At 42.6% G+C, this 23,796-nt stretch overlaps 1 protein-coding gene across 2 annotated transcripts; it reads left to right on the plus strand.

The window, feature by feature from the left end:
• The first annotated feature begins 729 nt into the window (after nt 1-729).
• snrnp70 (small nuclear ribonucleoprotein 70 (U1)) lies at nt 730-22,688 on the plus strand. 2 transcript variants are annotated; one of them, XM_050070273.1, is made up of 10 exons: nt 730-1,060; nt 1,549-1,702; nt 1,813-1,875; nt 11,254-11,308; nt 11,409-11,473; nt 11,585-11,647; nt 13,016-13,097; nt 18,277-18,378; nt 21,184-21,283; nt 21,370-22,688. In XM_050070273.1, exons 2-10 carry the CDS (start codon nt 1,556-1,558, stop codon nt 22,097-22,099), a joined length of 1,407 nt encoding a protein of 468 aa, XP_049926230.1. In that variant the 5' UTR covers nt 730-1,060; nt 1,549-1,555; the 3' UTR covers nt 22,100-22,688. The 2 variants fall into 2 exon arrangements, with proteins under 2 accessions (XP_049926230.1, XP_049926229.1); XM_050070272.1 differs by having other exon boundaries at nt 732-1,149.
• The last annotated feature ends 1,108 nt before the right edge of the window (nt 22,689-23,796 follow it).

The raw sequence follows: 23,796 nt of genomic DNA on the forward strand, positions 1-23,796 counted from the left end.
AATTAACTGCAACAACTATCAGTGGAACACCCCGCACCTGGCCTTCCACCGTAGGATCCCGACAGGTAAGAATTCCTGAGGTGTAAGTTTTAAAGTGTTTTAATACCAATTTAATATGTAGGCTACATATCTATCTATCTATGTATATATANTGTATATATGGCCTCTTGGACCATTTATATCAGAACTGATTACTGCTTTAGCATTAAAACAGCCTATATATTATTATTATTGTTACTGTCGCCTTATTGTACAAACTGTAAATAAATCTTTATTCCTGACTATGTGACTTCGCCATTAATGTGTTTCTAGTTAAAATATTGATTTTTTTTTATTTTTTGGTAGATTGGCTTATGGGGTGATTTTGAAGGAGTAATTAAGTTAATCTTCTCATAAGTGGATGTAATATGTAGAGATGCCATCTCGGCCGTTTTTCTTCGTTTTTTTTAAAGTCTATATTTTGCTCTACAAAAACGTGAAAAAGCAGCTGTGACCAAGCTATCACGAGGTGAGTAGCACTGTAAGCATAGTTTGTCTGTGTGTTTTTGTATGCAAGCGGGTCTGCTGACAGTCCAAAATGGCGGCGGTAGGACGAAACCATGGGCGACTCTGTTGCTATGGGGCGTTCTATTGAGCTTCGCCTCTTGGTATCCATGCTCTTTAGACTGTAGTTTCACCGCGGTCGACCTACGTCCCTGACATCCGCCGTCGTATGATGACGTAGCCCAGCGTAAGTGCGGTCGGATTCTCTCAGCTCCGCGGTTCTCTTTTCCTAAGTCCTCATCTTTCCTTGACCTCGTGACGTTTCCCACCGAGGTCAAGGAAAAGTGGTTAGGAATAGACGATAGGAGGGCCTTTCCGACCGCAGCCTTGGGACGTACCCCAGGAGTGATTGTCCCCGGTGCGGTTTACGTCAGTTGTCGTCGTTTTACGGCATCCGGCCATTTTATTTTTTCAGAACAGAAGCAGCAGGTCGCACACATTTCACTGTTTTGTCTCCGCACGGCCCGGGCACGTTGAGCAGACCGCCTTGACTAAGTGTTTGTCCACTTCTGTGAGAGTAAGTTGGTCCAGGGGACCTATATGTATATGAGGCGCTTCTTGCTTTGGTTCATGGTCTGACTTTGTGAAAACGGTGAAGGAGAGAAGGTAAGAATCCCGCTGAGGCTCCTTGTTAGCATTGTTAGCTTGATGGCTAATATAAAAAGCTCCACTAAAGTCTCAACGCTGCACTGTAGAGATTATAGCTGGAGTGATAACGGTTAGCAAATTTTATTATTATAATTGTTATTATTGTAGCGGTCACACTGTTTGTATATAACATTAAAGAATTATGTTTGGTCAAGTTACTAAACGTGTGCAAAGTGGGGACATGCTAGTGGGGAAGTCGTTTTAATGAAGACAAACATTTGGCACATCAAGCTAACGTTAACTGTCTTGGGAGCTTCCACTCTTGGTGTTGGCTTGCTTTTAAGCATTACTAGTAGATTTTTGCAGCATGTCAGATATTTGTTATAGTAACACTTGTACGTGATATTGGTAATTCAGGTGAAAGATGACGCAGTTTTTACCCCCGAATTTGCTGGCCCTCTTTGCACCGCGGGACCCGATACCCTTCCTGCCTCAGCTGGAGAAGTTGCCCCACGAGAAACATCACAACCAACCTTACAGTGGCATTGCTCCGTTCATCAGGCATTTCGAGGTGAATATTAAACCTTCTGTAATATTTGTTTGCTTTCATTTATGTTAACATTTCTTCCTCTGTGCCACATTTCCCATGTTTTCTGAATTAATCTTTCCTTTTGTGATCAGGATCCTAGAGATGCTCCTCCACCAACAAGAGCCGAGACTAGGGAGGAGCGTCTGGAGAGAAAGGTGAGATGAAATGAAGGACCTTGACATGTGCTTAAAAAGGGCATTTTAAGACTCCTCTCTTCCATCTGTGAAGATGCTAGTTCTGATTTGGGCTGCTACACGAGCCTTTGTATTTGACTCCCTATAAGACTGTGCCTGGTGCTGTATTCAAAATGAGACAAAAACAGAACACAACAGAAGTCACTTGAAGGGCCAGTGTGTAAGATTTATGGGGATTTTAGTGGCAGCTTGCTGTGCGGATTGCAAATGTAAACAATGGCCACTTAAGACATTCTTTTCAGGGAGCTGAATTATCCACAGAGGTCTCCCCAAAACAAATGGACCAGGTGATTAAAACAGGTAAAAACACTGCATAAGGCATTATCACATTACAAATCTCTGTCTCCTACTGTGTCTGGCATGTCATAGATGGCCTGCTTGCACAGTGACTGCTGATGTTTTGTCTGATAACTTAAACATGGTGGTGCAATATGGCAATATCCATAAATAGAGACCTGGGGCCTCATTTATAAAGCTTTCTTACGCACAAAACGGGGCTTGAAAGTGGCGTACGCCACTTCCCACGCAAAGGTTGTGATTTATAAAAATAAACTTGGTGGGAGAATGTGCGCACCTGTAAGCAAACTCTGAGTCATGCGTGCGCACATTTTGGAGACACTGGGACTTCCCAGTGTCTCCAAAATGTGCGCACGCATGACTCAGAGACGACGGCAAGGTAGAGAAGTGGAGTCAGATTTTTATTGACGTCTCACACAAATTTAATGTCACACTATATCCACCTTAGATCCACGTTATCATTGAAATTAAATCCAGCAGCCTTATTTTGCGCTTGGAGTGAGTGATAATTGTTTCATAAAAACGTTGTAAAATTCAACTCAAATCCTGAATTGAAATTCTTTCTAAATACGTATTTAATCCGCACTGCCTCTAACGTCTCATTGTCCACTCTGTGAGCGCAGGAGGGGGAGAGGACGGTGCGACTGCATGGAATATATTTATTTATTTAGCTAAGTATTTCCAGTGCATTTATCATGTCTCGAAATACAGCCATGAAGCACAACCGTTACACTCATTTCATCAACCCTACTTAGACATTTGCTGTTCATGACAAAACCGGCATGAAGAAACATGTTCGCCTATTACACTCTCATCTTTGAATTGTATTTCAAATTACACGTTGTATTTTGGGACAGGGATACCACTGGTTCATGCTGTAATTCAGGCCGGGTGTCTGATCAGACTAATTGCCATAAACATATAAATACTGCGGTGACCCTCGTGCGTAATTGCGCAAGATGGCACTGGCACATACTCCTTTTTGCCTCCACCTTTAATAAATGTGATTCTTTATGTCGCACATCAATGTCAAACATCCTCAAATTTAAAAGCAACACATTAACTACATGTTGGTAAAGGAGTAGAAATATTTGGTGTACCTTTAGATCAGACCACTTTTTTTTTTTCTCTGTCACTGTCCGTGCAGTCCCACAGATACAGCTGACAGCATCAGCAGCGCTGATGTGTTGCCACTTTTTTTTCGCTTTCTTTTATTAGTGATCCCGCTGCTGTGGCCACCAAATAAAATCTTTCTTCAGTCCTCCACCTCCCGTTAAAGGGTCTCTAGCTCAGTCTCGGACAAATTCCATTTTTTGGTTCATTTCTCACACCTGTTGCCGTGACTCACAACGAGAGAACACTCGCATGCCGGCTTATTGTATGCAGATCGCATTCATGAGGTGATTTGCATGACCATTTATGGTTGAACTGTGTAGAGGGCGGAATATGAGGCGGATCTGGGTGCGCACAACTCCAGGAGGTCTGTGATTTATAAAGAGAACATTGCGTGCAAGTGTGCGTGCGCACGGTTTTATAAATCAGATTATTTTTTGGCCCACGCCATTTTCAGCTTTTGGGCGCACGTCAACTTTTAGTATGAATCCTAAGCACTCTTTTATAAATGAGGCCCCAGCTCCCTACGTAGATACAAAAGGTTCATTTTATGGTAATTAGAACAAAACAGCTCTTATTTTCAGATGATTATACCCTAAAGAAAACACAAAATGGTATTGTATTCCATTTGTGCCAATATATCCCCCTAAATCCTACACCCTGAACATTTAATATAAAACAAATCCTTGGCTGTTGTATAACTATATGTTGTAGCATGGTCAAATTGTAGTTTCACTGACAGTGTATGAATAGACGCTTGGATTGATCATGGTCAGCAAACACTTGGATGAAGGAGCTACTTATTGAATATTATTCTCTCTTAAAACAAGTCTGAAATCAGTTATGGCATCCCTTTGTGGGACAGAAACAATAATTTAGCGTTACCACTTTTGGCTTTGACATAATTTAAGTGCTCACTCATAGCCAGCATTTGTTTTCAGATTTAAAAGCTGGGGTAGGAAGAAATCTGGAAAAGACACCTTTTCCCTGCAGCTCTCCCCCTCTGTCCTAAGCCCCTCCCACCAGACCCCTTTGAGCATGTGCACATCCTTCATAGGTAGATTTTCACTCCTGTCCCATCCCACTCCACAAAAAAAATCCTGTTCTGTCCCAATCCTGCTCTCGTGTGGTGTTCTTAAATAATAACGGAACTAGCATTTATTTGTCTTAGAACTACACATTAATGTTAAAAAACAAAGCATATTCAATCAACTACATAGCACAATGCTGAAATTACTCCTCAAACACAACAGCTGAAAGAGCTATATAGTAAATATTTGTGACATTGTAATATTTTTATAGTATCTTTTTCATGTTTTATTGTAATTTTTCCATACTATATTTATGTTCCTGACTGTTGCAGTTCTTTGCCTTTAATTTTATTTCCTCCTTAATATGTTTACTATATGTATATTGTATGCACCAAACACCAAGGCTGATTTCGTTGTAAGTGAAAACTGACTTGGTAATAAACCTTATTCTTAGTGGAAAGCTTAAAGCGGATTTATAGTTGTGCAATGGCTCTACAGAGAGCCCATCTTGGTGGTCTACGCTGTTGTTAGCATTTCTACTTACGTGGCAGTGTGTCTGTCACCCTGCACCTCCAAAACACTAGTTGGCAATGGGGTTTCTGTGATGTGCTGTAAAGTTTGACTAATTCAAAATACACCTAAAACACATTAAACATGGCTTAATAGCGACAGGCTCAAACACAAGTACACAAATTGGCTACAGTATAACTTGTAGAATACACAGACAAACACTTGTCTTTTACTGGACACATTTTCCTCATAAATACAATGTGCTAACATTATTAGCAAAAGCCTATGGCATTTTACATTTTACGTCCTCTATTTATATGTACCTGGGGACAACAGCAACATTTAACAAAGGTGAAGTTACAAAATTCAGCCCCAGTACAACTCACAGGGTTCATCAACAAAACAACTGTGTTATACTAGACAGGTTTTCCCCACATATACATATGCTAATGTTATTAACATAGGCCTATAACAGCTTACGTTTTATAAATTAGCCTAGGGGCTAGCAGACTTCTCTTCTCAACTCAACTCAACTCAACTCAAACTTTTTTTATAAAGCACATTTAAACAACCAAGGTTGACCAAAGTGCTGAACAGGTCAATAGAAATAAACAAGCAAATACAATTAGGTACCTAATAGTACACCACAATAATAACCATAAGATACATAAAATACAATACAATAAAATAAAATACAAGAGTTATAAAATAAGATCAAAATAAGCTAAAATGTTTGGGTGTCCAGCTCAACCTGAGTTAAAAGCCTGAGAGAAGAAGTGGGTTTTAAGAAAAGACTTAAAAACCTCTAGGGTCTGGGCAGACCTAATGTGCAGGGGCAGGCTATTCCAGAGCCTAGGGGCAGCCGCCCCAAAGGCTCTGTCGCCTCTGGTCTTCAGCCTAGTCCTAGGAGTAGCCAGTAATAGCTGACTGGCTGATCTCAAGGCTCTGGAGGGAGCATGAAAGTGCAGGAGTTCGGTTAAATAAGGGGGTGCCAGCCCATTTAGGGCTTTAAAAACAATCAATAAAATCTTAAAATCAATTCTAAAACGCACTGGAAGCCAGTGGAGCGAGGCCAAGATTGGTGTGATGTGATCGTGTTTACGCTTTCCAGTGAGGAGGCGGGCTGCTGCGTTCTGGACAAGCTGTAGACGGTGTAGCAGTGACTGGTCAATACCGACATAAAGCGAGTTACAGTAGTCCAGACGTGAGGTTATAAAAGCATGGATTACCCTCTCTAGATTCTGGGGGGAGAGATAGCCCTTTACTTTAGCTAAAAGCCTGAGTTGATAAAAGCTGGTTTGTATTACTGATCTAACTTGTTTATCGAATTTAAAAGCACTGTCAAAGGTCACACCGAGATTTTTAACAGAGGAACGGATGTTAGGAGTGAAGGGGCCCAGAAAATCAGCAGAGTAATCGGAGGGGTCACATCCAAACATAATGATCTCTGTTTTATCCTCATTGAGATTTAAAAAGTTACTGTCCATCCAGGATTTGACATCTTTTAAACATTCTAGCAGTGGCTGTACAGAATCCTTGCTAATGGATTTAAGGGGCAGATAGATCTGTACATCATCTGCAAAACAGTGAAAAGGTATGTTGTGTTTCTTAAAAATCAACCCTAATGGCAGCATGTACAGCAAGAAGAGGATGGGGCCCAAAATGGAGCCTTGGGGGACACCGCAGGTGAGAGGAGCCGTAGCTGAGTTGAATTCCCCTAAGTTAACTGAGAAGCTCCGATCAGTGAGGTAGGACTGAAACCATAGAAGGGCAGTACCTGTGATACCCACCCACTGTTCCAGGCGAGACAGGAGGATCCTATGATCTACGGTATCAAAGGCTGCTGACAGGTCAAGCAGCACCAGAACAGCAGAGTTACATGAATCAACAGTTGACAAAAGATCGTTAAAAACCCTCAAAAGTGCTGTTTCAGTGCTGTGATGTGGTTTAAAGCCAGACTGGAACTTTTCATACATGTCATGGGCCACTAGGAATGATTGCAGCTGAGTAAAGACCACTTTCTCCAAAACCTTGGACAAAAATGGTAATTTGGAGATTGGTCTGTAGTTTGACAGGAGAGAGGGGTCCAGGTTTTTCTTTTTTATAAGGGGCTGCACTACAGCATGTTTGAGAGCAGCTGGAACACACCCTGAGCTAAGGCAGGTATTTATGACAGCAAGAACAGTGGACCCCACAGTACCAAAAACATCTTTGAAGAGGCGAGAGGGAATGCTGTCAGAGGGACAGTTAGTCGGCCGCAGATGCTTAACTATATCTGATAGTGAGGAGAGAGATACTGGCTCAAACTGGTCAAAGACAGCAGGTAAAGGAGGCACAGTGGGGTCAGGACCAGGGGCAGTGAGAGTGGAAGCAACTGGCCTAAGGGCAGAAATTTTTTCAATAAAAAATTTAAGAAAGCTCTCACAGAGAGTGGGCGATGGCACGACTGGAGAGTTATCGCACGGGTTTACAAGGGAGTTAAAAATGCTGAACAGAACCTGGGGCTTATGACTGTTATTGGAGACAATATTTGATATATACTCCATTTTGGCAGCTTTAACGACTCGCTGGTAGGCTGATAAACATTCACGTAAAGCTTCTTTGGAGACGTGGAGCTTATCTTTTTTCCACTTCCTCTCAGCACGCCGACATGAACGTCTGAGAGAACGTGTGGAGTCATTTAACCATGGCTCAAAAAATGCTTTAGAGCGCTTAAATCTGAAAGGGGCAACAGAGTCCAGGATATCAGTGCATGTAAAATTAAAAACACTTAAAAGCTCTTCGGCATTAAGACCATGATTGACATCCGGAGTGCTAAACATGTTTACGTCGGCATACATGGCAGAGAATTGTGATGCAGTTTGAGGGTTCAACATGCGCAGGCGGCGTGAGGGAGCACGGGTTACAGTCCGCGAACAGGGGATTGAAACGGTAAATAAAACAGGCAGATGGTCAGAAATACATGCTGTTTCACATATCTCATTTACACTCACAGATAACCCATGTGATAGCACAAGATCTAAGGTGTGACCCTTCTCATGAGTCGGGCTGGTCACAGACTGAATGAGATTAAAAGAAGCGATGAGGTTTGAAAAATCACTGACCAGAGGTCTGGATTCACAACACACATGGACATTAAAATCGCCAGAAATTAAAAAGTGGTCATACTTCACAGTAACCTCTGATAGAAAATCGGCAAAGTCATTAATAAAGTCCTTATTAAATTTAGGAGGACGATATACAACTGCAAACATGACAGGAGGGGACAGGTTTAGCTCAAACAGTTGCAGCTCAAAACTGGAATAATTGTCAAATAGAATTTGACGACATTCAAAGCTGGATTTGAACACAGAGGCTAGACCTCCACCTCTGCCGGTGGTCCGAGGGGAACTGAGAAATAAGCAGTCAGGAGGAAGGAGTTCAGAGAACGGTGTACACTCACCAGCCTGAAGCCAAGTCTCCGTCAGGAGCAGAAAATCCAGATCACGAGAGGTGAAAAAGTCTTTTAACAAGAAAGTCTTGTTTGCTAGCGATCTAGCATTAATCAGGGCAATACGGAGAGTAAGCTCCTCAGTGGCTGAAGTGGCTGAAGCTGAGACACGAGCCAGCGGGCGAAGGATCCCATGGTCCACACCACCTCTGCGGGCTCGCAACCGGCGGGGCAGAGCAATGGTCTCTATAGGGAAAATAACCGGTGGAAGTGGCAGTGATAGCTGGGGCCTGTGGGGGGTGGTGGCGGGGGAAATAGTGCTGTGAGCAGTTGGTGTTGTTGGCGTAGAAGAAGTACACTCCGGTGAGGGGGTGTGGCAGGTAAACAGTCAGTCTTCTACTTATGTGAAGCCAGGATAAATCACACAAAGGATTTAAAATGCTATTTTGTGGGGGCATTGTTGTCTTCACAATTTTTTATCTATGAAATATAAACAAGTAAAAGCTTTGTTTCCACTGAGGCAAATGGTTTCCAGCTTATAAAATAAACAGGTCTGTGTTGCTGTGACATGCAGTTACGTCTCTGGGGATGTGCATGTCAGGCTGCAGCGTAGGGTACAAGTCTCCGCAGAGCCTATACCATTGGTACAACGTTGGTACAACGTTGATTCAACTCAGAAATATTAATCCCGCTTTAGTCTGTTGGCTCAGTGCTAACACATAATGGAACATTCTGGACATTCTGTCTGGGGAGCAGCAGAGCGAAGTGAATGTGGTGAATGTGTGATTAACTTAACCATTCATTCATTCATGCGTATAGAAATAGAATGCTCCGTTTCTTCGATCAACAGAGTTTAGATTGGGCCCAAACAATCCAGCCTGACCCCGCCCGAGCCTGTGCATGTTCTGTCTGGGCCCGGCTCGTCCCTTTAACTGTAATTATCAGCCCGAGCCTGGTTTAAACCCGACATTTTTTCTTAAGGATACGACTGTGGACGCTGAAGGCTGACTCTTGTCTTTCTTTTCATGGCAAGCCTTCGTGCCTCTGAAGTGTCGAGGTCCCCGTCTTTTTGCTGTCATATATCAACATCGCGCTGCACTTGGTACACCCGACGAAGCCAACACACACGTCACTGTCAACAACTCACATGTGCGCGGCCAATGAAACAGTGACACTGTGTCCCAATAGCAAACAAGCGGCCAACTGTCTAAATCTATTGAATCTATTGAATACAGACTTATGTTACATCATGTATACGAAACATTGAATTATCAGCTGTGCACTCGGGATCACACTGGAGATGTAACCAACTAAAAGATGGGTGTGTAGCGTCAATAAACTGACATTTGATCAACACATCACCGACATTCACAAAAGGTCCCAGCAGAGACTCCATGTCATCCGCAAGCTCCGTGCCCTCTCTGTTGCCCCCCACCTTCTGTCACTACTGTACACCAGTGTCATTCAACCCATCCTTCTGTACTGTTCCCCCTGTTTCTACAACATGCTGTCCACCACTAACAGGAACAAACTAACAAAAATAACACACCGCATCCAAAATCATAAACCATCCCACACCCAACCTCACAGAGCTCAACCACCGAGCTGTCACACGTCTCGCACAAACAATAACTAATGACTCAGATCACCCTCTCAACCCACACTTCACACTGCTGCCGTCTGGGCGCAGATACAGGACCCTGAGGTGGAGACGGGATCGCTTCAACAAGAGTTTTGTCCTGTCTGCCATCTCTGCACTCAATAACCTCCCCCAATAACCTTGTATGGACCCAGCCCTCCTTAACCTCCCCCAATAACCTTGTATGGACCCAGCCCTCCTGAGTGTGATATATGTGTCGGTTGTTCAGTGTCTGGTGGTGTGTGTGCATTGTGTGTGTATTCATATGTTGTTCAATGTTTGGTGGTGTTTGTGCATGGTGTTTGTTGGCGGTGTTTTGTGTATCCAAATGTGACAGATTGTGAAAACAAATTTCCCCATGGGACAATAAAGGCTATCTATCTATCTTGGTACGTTCCTGTGTTTGTAATGTTAATTTTTAAAACAGAAAACTCACGGTTTTATAATGTAAAACGGAATAAAGATTCTTGAACTTGAACCTGTGATAGAAAACACAGGTCGAGTCATTTTAGTGTAGAGCATGAGACTGAATTCACGAACACGCCATGTCAGGTCACTCACTCTCCGGGACCGCAAGTGTTACTTGAATAAGTAAACACTGTCGTGTTTTGCCTCGAGCTAACAGACTGAAGTCATTGTGACGTAGACCCTAAAAGGGTATATAATTGAATTAGGTACCATGAGTGTGATATTATCCTAAACCATTCATTTAACTGGACATGCTGAACATAAAACAACATGTGTGCTCATACTTACAGGCAGTGTGTGAAATTCACTGTTTGACTCACTGACCAAGGGGGCTGGTAGATTAAAAAAAAAAAAATTCCAGGCATGTTTTTTATTAGCCAAAATAATAATTTGCATTTTTTTGTGTCACATATACAATTTTTTAATACATTTTATACAGATAATAAGGTATTTTGTTGAATACAAATGTAAAGAAGCAGCCAGAGCAAAATGTGAAGACAATTATTTTAATATATTGAACATCTCATTTCCACAATCTCAGCATGTGAATAAGTTCCCAATGGTAAGAAGTGATGTAGTGTAGGGATTTTATTGTGAAATTTAAGAACGGAAGGAGTGAAGCTGTTGACACTGTGGGAGGCAATAAAGAGTTGCCATCTTAGATCAGACTGCGGAGCCTCTGTGCTGTTATTTCATCACCTTCCGAAATATGTGCACAATGCTAGCAGCAGACTGGGACAGTAATTCTAAACCAGCACCAGCATTTTCCTGAGCTTTGCCATTTACAGAGAGCCCTTACTGAGTGGTTGTTGAGGTTTGACCCTTACCTGCTAAATGTTTTGCTTTTGTAGAGGCGAGAGAAAATTGAGAGGAGGCAAGCAGTGGTGGAGACAGAACTCAAGCTATGTAAGTTTTCACAGTGACATACTGTACACTACAAGCTCTTTTTACTGGATATGGTTTCCTGGTTTTAACTAATTCTGCTTTCATATTTGCATTATATCAGGGGACCCTCATAATGACCCCAATGCACAAGGAGATGCCTTCAAGACATTGTTTGTTGCACGAGTGGTATGTTAAAATCACACATTAATTTGTTTCAAGTGTCCTTACATCAGGTCTGAAGAGACAGCAAATGGGATTATTTTGTTGATGTCTAATTTTATTCTGTCATTGCTGTAGAACTATGATACTACAGAGTCCAAGCTTCGTCGTGAGTTTGAGGTCTATGGCCCCATCAAACGGGTAAGTTTAGCTGCTGTTTCTCATTTGTATAGATCTGTTCACATGCTTACAATAAGAGTACAGTCCTTTAATTTCACCCTCTGTTTCTATGATCTGAAGCCCTATTGGTTATAATCTCAGTACAGGTACTGTATCCCTGCCTACCTACAGGGCCTGGAGGTCTTAAAAATGTTCACACTGGTTTGATATTAAACCAAACACCTGACCGAACCAGAATGTAACATAATGACACCATGTCCCAACAACAAACAAGCGGCCAGCTATCAAAATCTGTTGAATACACACTTATGTTACATCATGCATATGAAACACTGAATTATCAGCTGTGCACTTGGGATCACACTGGAGATGTAACCAACTAAAAGATGGGTGTGTAGCCTACTTGGTACGTTCCTATGTTTGTAATGTTAATTTTTAAAACAGAAAACACACAGTTTTATAATGTTAAACGTAATAAAGATTCTTGAACTTGAACTTGTGATAGAAAACAAACACAGAGTGGCCGTGCTAACATGATACACCAGTTAAACAAAATAGAAAGGCATACTCCTCTACTTGATATGGGAAAGAAGTCTGTTGCCTGGTTTTAGCAATTTACCCGTGTTTAAAAAAAGCCTGTGTACACACACCAATTTTGCTGGAAAAGGATTACAAGAAACACTGCAAATGGTCAGGAATGATGACCATGTAAAAATGAGAAAAATATGCAAGTCACTGGAAAAATAACTGTTCAGTGTAGCATAGTGTCTGTGTAGCTGACTTGCAATAAATAGTATAACTAGCAGTAGTTGGGTCCACGTCATTGGTCCGACACCCCATTGGTCCAACATCCCATTAGTCCGACGGTCCACGGTGCTGAACGGCTCCCGGCGGGCGTATTTCTGCCTTGATGGTGCGCCGCGACCGGCTCTGGGTCAGTTGGGAAAGGCTTGAGGCGAAGCAGGCTCACAACTTATGTGTTTGTCACTTTCTTTTTCATTTTAACCCACACCATGATCTTTTCCTAACCTTTTGTGCCTAAACCTAACCAGACCTTAACCACAGGGCATCATGATGATTTCGGAACGGACTTCGAAACAATGGGTTTAATATGGTCGGACCAATGGGCTGTCGGACCAATGGGCAGTTCCCCAGTAGTTAAGCATAACTGACCTGCAATAAATAGCGCACGTATGAAGCATATTTCTCATTTTTTGTTAAATGTGTCAGACTGTCTGATTCAAGTTTGTGGCTTTGCATCGCATGACACTGTGATATATGCATACAAACACAGCTGATGTGGCCTGAAAATATATTGAAGTTTGGCAGGTCTGTTTGTATTGTGATGATTCCACTGTCAACCAATGTCTCCATCCTTGTTTTTTCCAGATTTACATAGTCTACAACAAGAGGACGGGAAAGCCACGGGGCTATGCATTCATTGAATATGAGCATGAGCGCGACATGCACTGTGAGTACCAATGTAGATTACTAAACCAAAATTCATTCTTTCTCTCTTCACATATTCATGAAGACTGATCTCTGTGACATGCAGGATGGTTCTTCAGTTGGTACCTTATCCTTAATTCTATATAGATATTTTGGTGATGATACTGGGGTGGCAACATTCTCTCACACTTTAGGAGGATGACTATTACCTAATGAGAAAGTGGATGTGTATGCAATCAGAGGTATCAGAGTACTCTTAACGTGTTCTGCAATTTGCATGTTGAAATCCAAATGTGGTGGTTGTGTGATGTGTGTCTGTGTTTGATGCGTGTCATCAGTTGACATCAGTCAATAGTCTGCTTGAGGAGGGGAACCACTTGATTCAGTGGGGCATCCTGGGAAAAGTGTGAGGAACAAGAGGTAGAACTGTGTCTTTCACCTGTCAAACTGAACATTTTTCCTGTCAAAGGGCACATTGTCTTTTAACTGTTAGGCGTTGTAGCTCTGTGGAAGAGCAGCTCTCCTGGTTGGACTGTAATGGTAAGCACAAGGTCACCAAGCACTGAGTGGGTTTTTTTTGCTAGAAATGTGTCAGCGACTATGGAACTCCATGTTGTGTATGACTTAGCTATTGCGCTTGTTTGTTTTTATTGGTGGTCTTCAACCCTGGTCATGGTGAGATTAGTTCAATTCACCACACTAGCAAGAGATTTTAAGCCGGTGGTGATCCTACAGTGAATAATGGAGTACTGTCTCATTAGACAAGGGAATGGTGCCATCTAACACAGTGACACCATTCTAGGATATTAGTGTGATCGGCTCTTCAAGACCAGAGTTGCTGAATCACAGCAAACATGTAGTCCAAGCAGGGGGTGAACTGAGGGGGGATGTGGGGCTAAACAGTATATTAACTGTGTGTTGTTCTCATTGCCACTGCAGCCGCCAATCTGTGATGGCTATTGGCCAGAGCTGGCTGGCAGATGATGATGGTTATGATACATCTACACCCTACTACCACAGCTCAGTATATGGTTGGTATAATGGGTTTGTATGATGGGTAAGATTTCTTTCCACCCTCCATCTCCTACATAGGGAAGAGGAGCTACGTTCAATGGGTAAAGCATCTTTTTTGCAAGCCCTGAAGAGCTTTCAGTGCAATTACTACTGCTTGGATCTTAGGCTTTGACCATTGAACGCACCCCTGACCACTAGTGTATAGAGTGTTTCCCAATGATTCTGCCCTTATGTCAAAGCCTCCTCAGGTTGCTCAAGGCTCATGCTTAGCAATAGCAATGACATAGCTGGGCGTGGGCGTGCACACGCATAGAGGCAGAACAGAGAGCAGAAGAGAATTGTAGATGGCGCGACCATGTAGAGACAGAAATGACATGCCGTCGTGTAAATAAGATAAATAACATAAGGCTATTTAGTTTGTTTAATAAAAGGACAAGGTAGAGACCTGTTCTATAGGACAGGTAACCTTAAATGACTTCTGTTGTGATCTGGCGCTATTTAGAAAATATAATTAAATAAAATTAACCTGACCTTTAAGGGGGGGCAGGGCGCCCCTCTAATATAATGGTAGGGGAAACACTGCATCTTTTTGGACCATAGGATGAATTGATTACAGAGACATCTGGGGAGACATTTGGTCAGATACTTCATTGGTGACGCTAATCTTGGGTGTCCACCTCCAAACTGAGCTGAACTGTATAGCTCTTCTGTGCTGCCGGGGGGAGGATATGTGTGAAGCATCCATGTTTCCACAGACTTGGATGTTAACTGTAACTGCAACTTGACTGGTGTGCAGAATATAACCGAGGAACAGTATTTCTGGTCTTCAGTTATTTATTTATTTTTGTTCCACCATGTGGCCTGTACACTGCAGACTAGATGCACTACCCACTTTCACATGAGTAGGAGGAGTGCCATTTTCGCCATCAATGCTAGATTCAGTGTGAATGGTAACATTGGAAAGTGATCATATCGCCCCATCATGTTGTTAGGCTTGTGCTCTGCTATATATCAGTGCTAATCATAAAGGCACTGCAAGATGTAAATGATGGAAGCTGGCAGTTAACTCAACTGCCATACTTTTGATACTGTAACACATTTTCCTCAAACTGCCAATTTTCTGAGTAAAACTTTGTAAGGCTGGTAGTAGGGCCTACTTATCTTTATACAGTTAGCCATAACATTTACTGCTAAAAAGTTCAAATCTCACCTGAGAGGTTGATGCATAATACTGTCCAAACTAACAGGTCTGAGCTGGCTTTAATAAAAATGGCAGATGAGGGAAATTTTCTTTAATTCTGCTGAATGGGCTATTCATACATTATTTATTCACTACATAACTAAAGGTAGATAGTAGTTAATGTAGCCTTGCAGATTAAGTCATAACAATAGTAAGTAAGGTCAAGGTTTTTTAAAGAGAGAATTCCTACAGTTTCAGTTTATGACATTAAGTTAATAAGTTTAGACACTGGACTATTGATATTTCTAGCCACTTTTTATCGAAGACGTATCAGCGAACATGACTTCATCGAATTCTAAGTGGGGGAAGAAAAAAAAAGATTTTTTTTTCTCATTAGTTGTTTGGGGTTGTGGTAAGGCAACTTCTGTAAGAATGGTGGCCCTGCTTTTTTTTATTTCTTTTTATTTCATATTTTATTTTTTATTTACAGTTTTTTTTTTTTTTTTTTTCTTCTCCCAGTTTGTGAGTTTTGGTAGGACTGGTGGGGGTTTGGTAAGGCCCTATCATTTGGATGGGATGTTGTTATCCTAAGTAAACACAGCGAATGAAGGGGTTCTGGTAAGGCCCCCGGTAGTAGTGTTGTGATGGTATGTGTGTTCTGGTGCTGGAGGATTTTGGTAAGACCCTAAGACTGGTGCAGAGACTGTCATAAGGCACATGAGTGAGGGAGTTTGGTAAGACCCTCAGAATGTTAATGTGAGGATTGGGTAAGGCCCTCAGACTCCATGCTATAACTGGTGGGTTTTGGTAAGGCCCTCTTCTTGGACCTAAGAGTTTTACCCTCAGGGATCATCACTTCATCAGTCCAGTGTAGCAGCCAGGATGAGCCACCTGGATCTTGCCAAGTCCACTTCCATCATTCAAGATGGATCAAAAGACTATTGTGTGGTGGGATAAAGTGTAGGATAAAGTCTGAATGTACATGAGGTAGGAAATAAGCTATGTCACATGCTGGAGACCCCTGGTTGATGAAAGCTCCTTCATTGTTGGCTGCTTCCATCATGTTGACCTCACAAAGCTTGTAAAAGGTTCCAGCAGATTGAAGCTGCTGTCACAAAACATTCTATGGCCAGAATATTATTTGTTTGCATATCCTATACTGTGAATAGTGCAAGATACATTTGATTTACCTGACCAGTATGATGCTATTATGGGCACAGTTGTGAATTTAAATAATAAAGGTCAAAATCAATCGCCTGGACTTTCAGTCCATAGATTTCAGTCCTGCATAGATTTCAGTTATTCAGAGTGTGCTTTACTGCAATGATAGAATTTTGAGATTGTCAAAGAAGTTACAGTTCACCTGTAAGAAAAATTCTTAGTTGTCGCAGGTGTAACCACACTGTCAACTGTCTTAGCACAGTGCGTAAAAAATATACAAATGCAAATAATAAATGTATAATGAAAAGGTGATTTATAACGGTATGCCACATGATCTGTAGTTCAAGGTGTTAAAATTTGTTAAAGTCAAACCTGTGTGAGAGACTTTATGAAAATATGACAGTCCCTCTAGGATTTCGTGAGCTGTTTTGGGGATTGTTGAAGCCTGATGTCTCATTTCATAGTAGCTTTTCTAAAAAAAAAAAGAATACGATTCATGTTGACGTGTTCATAGATGTTATTGCCGCCATGCCAGCAATAGCCATGGACTGAGGCATTATGGTTTTGTGTTGTCTGTCCGTCTTGTTCTTGGGAACGTGCAGCATGTGAAGAAACCCTCGAGGGAAATTTTTCAAATTTGGCACCAATGTCTACTTGGACTAAACAATAATCTGATTAGATTATGATTGTCAGAGGTCACTGTGACTTCACAAAAAAAATTACACAAATGCCTAAAAGGTCAGCTTCACTGTGACAGCATGTTTTCTGGCCATCATGGCGAGGGGGCGATCAGCAACAGCTGATTGCTGACAATCAAAGCAGTGTGTAAGGGCCATCTCCGTGACCTGCTCTCTTTCTTCTCCCTCTAGGTGTGAGTGTGTGAGTGTGTGTGAGTGAGTGATTTGGTTAGTGTGATTTAAATGTCATCATCCTCCCATGTGTGCGCATGTGAATGTGCAGCGCATTTTTGTGACCAAACGGACTGTAGGCTTAGCAAGCGCGTTGACTGCGCATGCTCCTCACTCCAGTTCAGTCTAAAACACTGCTTTTGACCCTGCCGCAGGTGCCTCACACATTAGTTTTAAATGTGATATTTGACTTGACCTTCACTCCTGGCCCAACAGCATTGTTTAGTTTCACTTTCACACCTGGCCCTCCCATTTACTGCCTGGGGCTGAAGTGGACAGAGTGTACTTTGAATAGAACCGCGTCTGCATGACCAAGTGGATGTTAAATGCAGAAGGTCTGTCTAAGCCTTGACTCTGTCCTTGGCGAAGAGCTCTTACTCCCACAGCGGTAGTCTTATGATGAATCGAGAGGGAAAGCTGGGAAAAGAGGGGTTAAACAAATAGATGTGCTGCACGCAACTCCTCAATGAAATGAGATTTTACCCATTTTAAAAAGACACATTTTTGGTAAACGTTCTGTATTTGGACAAATTGCAAGGTCACGCAGAATTCACAGGGATTTGCAGAGTTTGCATTAATTGTTGTGATCACAACATCCCAGAGGGGCTGATCTGAGCAGTAGTTAAATCCACATGATTATCCTTAAGACAACCTGGATGACTTTACATTGCTCCAATACACTACTATTTAATGTAGGCAAAAAGTGAAGCTGAGTATTTAAATGATGCAGTTTAAAGTGTAACATACTTTATCAATCACTCATCGGGTGGAAGGAAGTCTGCTCCCATTATCCTTCGGCTTTTACCCAGAGAGCAGCCATCTCGGCCTCACCTGCTCCTGGTCAGTATAATAATGCACTGTTTGTTTCCTTGGCCACATTGATGCAACTGTACTCCCATCTCACCCCTGTCTTCCCTCTCCCCATTCGTCTTCTCCAGCTGCCTACAAGCATGCAGATGGGAAGAAGATTGATGGCAGAAGAGTGCTGGTGGATGTGGAACGAGGACGCACTGTGAAAGGATGGCACCCTCGTAGGCTAGGTAAGCTTCCTTTTTTTTATGTTGAGCTTCAGCGCTCTGTAAAAAGCAAGTCTTCACCCAAGACTAACAGTCCCTCAACCAAGAAAATATATTAAACGCAACCATAACTAAGAGACAGTGCTGAACGCAGCCTGAACCATGAGCCTGTGGTACCTGCTTTGTCTTTTGTGTTGAGATTCAGTGTTTCCCCCTTGGTTGATTGCTTTGTAGTGCTGGATAGGCTCATGAGGGGTGTAAATCACACAGACTTGCTTTTATTGCTCGTAATGTAGCAAGTTGTCGACTTGAGTAATGTTCACTCACCTGTCTCTTCTCCTGTACTCCACTACTAGGCATGTTTGTGGATGGGTGAAGCCCCACCCTTGTTGAAATGGGGAGGAGCCCGTAAATTACACAAAATGCAGTAAAGACTCTCACAATGAACTGAACTGAAACAAGAGCACATAAATTAGGTTTCAGGACAGTGCCACACAGAGGTCCCACAAAGGCAAATCACTGATTTCTGAATAAATGAATATTAAGCATTAATTTGGGCATTTAAAAAAAGTTCTTTTTTGGCCTGGCGGGACTCCTGTTGGCCGGTGGCCCACAAGGCCTATAAAATTTCAGGGGAAACACTATGGTCTATATGAATACTCATCACTATAAGGCAACTGATGTTTTTTTCTTTGAGACACCTTCCACATGATTAGTATTCACAGCCTCCTTCCAGTAAGTGTTGAGATGGATAAACAAAAATATTTACTGTCTTGGTGTTGTAAAATCCTGGCTCAAAGCATTAATAATAGGGATGGGCATTTTCACTTCCATATAGTACGATTCATATTTAGAGTTGTACCGATACCAGTATCGGAAATGCCTGCGATACTGCCTAAAATGCGGCATCGGGCATCAGCGAGTACAGCCCGTGACCAATCCGATACCACGTAATGCCTCACGTCATTCACATACACACGCTATCGTTTGAACATTGCCATCATGATATGCGCATGCGTGATAGTCACATCGCAGGACATGCAATGTTCTCTTTTTTTAGAACATGGAAACTTTTTGTTTTGCTTCAGAAATGCAACTCTGAAGCTCCGCTCGTTGCTCCGCTCGCCTCTCTCTCCCTCTCCCTCTCTGACAACAGCAGCCCCTCCCCCTCTCAAGCACACGCTGCAGTCACACACTGAAAATGAGCGACATGCAAGATGGAGAAACGGTAAAGGAGGATTTATGCCTGGTACACACTACACTACTTTTCTGCCCGTTCTGAAAGTCACTGTCGCATTACATAATTGTGGAGTCATAAAATCGTGCCATGACTTGGCCGACAGACGTGACACACTACACGATGGTCCACACTAATTATCCCCGGTCATCTTTCACGACGTGTGTGATGTCACCGGGTTATTCTTGTCCTGTTTTTATTACTTTTACTATTATTTCAGTCACTGTGTCTGTTCATGTGCCAGCTGAATTATTGTCACCTAAAAAGCGCCAGCAGACGGCAGGAGCTACATTTGAAGTACCGTACGTAAACAAAAAAGTCACGGATTTCTCCACAAGTTCCTACAAATGTTTCACAATAAAAGCCTTTTTAGAAAATGGAGGGATTCTCTCAGCCGAGGTTATAAGGGGCTTTTAATTTGAAACAAGTTTAGGAAGTATTGAGTTTGAAACGATGGCACGATGTGTTAACTTTATAAAGACAACAGGAGCGGCTAAAAAGTAAAAATAAAAAGATACAGAGGAAATAATAAATAACGGCCTGTTTATAATGTAGTCTGTTTCAAATGAAGCTGGTAGCCTCTGCAGTTGTGGTGAGTAAAAGTCCCACCACTATTTTTTAATTTTCTTTAAGTCTGGTGAAAATTCTTGTATTTTTTAATATCGCAATATATATTGCAAAAAAAAAAATTGCAATGTCAGTTTATCTCAATATTGTGCAGCCCTACATTCTACTGTAGCCTTTAAAATGTCTTTTTTTACCAAATTGTGTGGCTGCACTTTAATCTGTGTCTTGATCTGTGTCAACACTTGATGATAATAAAAAAAAGTTTTATGGCATTCATTCTACTATATACTACGTATTTATTTCTTAATATTTTACATAGAGTTTTAGGAGTTGAGACATAAAACAATTCATATCCCATCAATTTTTAGTTTACACGCTGGTATCAGATCGGTACTCGGGATCGGCAGATAGCCAAGGTTCAGGGATTGGAATCAGTATGGGGAAGGAAAAAGTGGTATCGGTACATCTCTATTCATATCAAACTATCATAGAGCACTCATAACAAAAATCTAATGTAAGAATGGGCATGTAATGATGTAAAGTGATGTGTGACGTTATGTTTACCATCATGTACATGCTTTCATTTTCTCCCTGCGTTCTGTCTCTCCCTTCATGTATGCCACCTTGCTAAAATTATGTTTAAATAGAGCTGAATTGGATGATGTTACGGAAAAACATAGAGCAATTGGAAAAAAAAATATTATGGAAAGTTTTTGATACTTTGTTTGTGAAAATGTGTGGGCACCCTGTATATGTTGAACAGGTTTGATGTCCATATTAAGTTCTCTTGTACTCATGGCCATCCCTGGTTCATACCCACTGTCTATGTTTCTGATCTGGGTTTATTTATATTAACTGTAGCTATGCAACCACACCAAAAAAGCCTTATGTGTTTTTTGACATAGTGATGTTTGCAGTGCTCTTTCTGAACACAGCCTGATTGCTTTAGTAACAAGTGTAGTCTGGAAGTCCAAACTAAACGTAATTTGACTTGATCTTATGTTTCGCTTGTTGTTCATAACTAGGTGGCGGATTGGGTGGCACTAGGAGAGGTGGAGCTGACGTAAACATTAAGCACTCTGGCCGAGATGATGCATCACGATATGATGATCGTCCCTTGGGGGGGTGAGTACTTTCAGAGATGCATTGTTTGGTATGTTATTGAGTACTACTGAGTATAACAGTCTTCACTTTGTTTTGACTGCTCATAGTGATCGGGACCGTGGAGAGCGGAGGGAGCGCAGCCGGGAGCGCGACCGGGACAAGGACAGAGACCGCAGAAGGTCCCGATCCCGCGAACGGCGTCGACGTACCCGTTCCCGGGAGCGAGAGAGGGAGAGAGACAGACAGATTGGAGGGGAGGACAGCAGCAGTAGTAGCCGCCGTCGAGAGCGGGAGAGGGACCGTGGGGGAGCAGCAGGAGACAGCAGAAGTAGGGAGAGGAGTCGAGAACGGAAGAGAAGGAGCAGGAGCCGGGATCGCAAGAGAGACAGGGAGAGAGGCAAGGGGCTGGATGGGGAGGAGGTCAGCCAGGGAGACGCCGCCCCCGAGGGTGGGGAGCGGATGCTGGAGGAACATGAAGGAGAAGTGGGTGAGGGCATGGAGGAGCGTAGAGACAGGGACAGAGAAAGGGACAGGGACCGCAGGCGTAGTCACAGGGACAGAGATAGACGCAGGGGAGACCGGGACAGAGACAGGGAGCACAAGAGGGAGCGGGGGGAGAGAGACAGGGGGGACCGTAGAGAAGAGCGCCACGGCTCCCTACGAGATGACATGGGCCCCCAAGATGACATGGGCAATGAGGATGAAGGAGCGCCGCCACACATGGAGGAGTATAGTCAGGATGGGATGATGATGGACCAGCAGTCAGTGCCATCGGCCGATGGCTATGGCTCCAGTGAAAATGGCTACAAGGTGGAGGCACCAGGAGATGAATACTGAGATGGCCCCTCTCCCAACAGACGCCCACTCAAATAAGTTGTATCATAATATATTTTAACTTTCTGCCAAGGCACAGGAAACCTTAATGATGTCGGGGCCTCAGTACCAGACATCTAGCTAGCTTTCCTCATGTCTGTCAAAAATCTGTTGGAATACTCCACTTAATGTCGCACGCATGGTTGATGCATATAAATGATTTGATCTCACTAAAGTTGCATCTTTCCTGCATTGCCCAACTAATCTGTGCCAGTAAATTTTAACAGATTATTTAGTGATTAAAGCTAGGTATGTATTTTTTTTTTCTTTTCACTTGCTTTGGATGAACTGTAAAAACACAAACTTTATTCTTTTTCAGATGGATAGAGTGTGTTGTCTTTTGTTTCCAGGTTCATAAAGTTAGATTGTGCACTCATTTGGGATCAAGCGACAAATTTCTCCACAATTTATTTGAAGTTGAAGGAAATGTAGTATTGCGTGAAAATTGAGGGCTGTTCTGTTTATTCATTCTGGAATCTTTTTTTTAAATTGTCTGCTGGTTGTATGTTAGATTGGCTAGTTCATTTGAATAAAGATGTGACTTAAAGCCAGAGCTCCTCTATATGTAGATGCCCTTGACTACATATCATGTGACTGTTTTTCTAACCTTCAAGGCAACCATTCCAGTCTTCACCACGCAGTATCAAAAAACAGATATAGACATACATCGATCAGCCATCACTTGAATAACTGATCATTTTGTTACAGTGCAGTGCCCTGTTAGAAAATATTGGGTCCTGGCATTTATGTGGATGCCACCTGACATCCTCCACCCACCTAAATGCAGTTTGGGCCAAGTATGCCCCCTCATGGCAATGGTAGTCCAGATTTTATTTGTACCTCAAGCAAATGTTCCAGATCCCATTCATGGGACGGGCTGGTACCTCTGATCCGCAGTGGGGGCTCCTTGGATCAGACTTGGTTCTGACCATGTCCTGTGGTGTTGGCCCCGGAGCATTGTTGGCAGATCGTGGGAGTCTTGTGGGTTGCATTGTGAGGTACCAGCACGTTCCAAGAATACTCCAATGGATTGGGATTTTGGTAAACTGAAGGCCAGGTCAACCACTTGAGCTCTTTATCATGTTCCACGGGTCATTCCTGAACAGTTTAATATGGTATAGTGTGACACAGTGTTGTGCTGGGGGGCCCCTGCCATTGCGCAGGGCCAGGACGCATCAAGAGACATTCACCTCTCCCAGCTCTCCTCCTTTCAGAGGTGAGTTGGGAGAGGGAAAACAGTTGGATATGACCAGGCCGAGGTCACCAAAACATCGCTGAGGTTCTGAATGGCGGGACTGTCCTGGTGCGTTGGATGGGTACCCCCGCACCTGAAATGCCAGCTAGTGTGTGGACATCATGTCCGTCAGCCCTCGGAGAAAGCTGTTGTGCGTGCCACTACTATGTGCAGAGGGGGGTGAGGAGAGATGCATCCAATCGGGGAAAGTATTTTTGGCACCTGCCATCCTGCCCAGCAGCTGCTGGTCTGCAATAAGGTTTCCCATGAGAACATTGAATTATAACAAGATAATCTATGTTTATCTCTTATTCCGTCAGTGGTTTTAATGTTGCTGTTGGGCACTGATAATCATTAAGGTTATGTAATTTTTACATTTAATTTTGTCATTGAAATTGTTGCATGGTAATTCTGTTGTAATTGGAAA

Source organism: Epinephelus moara, chromosome 18, assembly GCF_006386435.1.
Source record: "Epinephelus moara isolate mb chromosome 18, YSFRI_EMoa_1.0, whole genome shotgun sequence".
NCBI classification, from domain to species: Eukaryota; Metazoa; Chordata; class Actinopteri; order Perciformes; family Serranidae; genus Epinephelus; species Epinephelus moara.

Coding starts and splice junctions, on each gene's coding strand:
- snrnp70 (XM_050070273.1), top strand. CDS start 1,556: ATGACGCAGTTTTTACCCCCGAATTTGCTGGCCCTCTTTGCACCGCGG. Junction 13,098..18,276: donor GCATGAGCGCGACATGCACT/GTGAGTACCAAT, acceptor CGTCTTCTCCAG/CTGCCTACAAGCATGCAGAT. Junction 21,284..21,369: donor GATGATCGTCCCTTGGGGGG/GTGAGTACTTTC, acceptor GACTGCTCATAG/TGATCGGGACCGTGGAGAGC.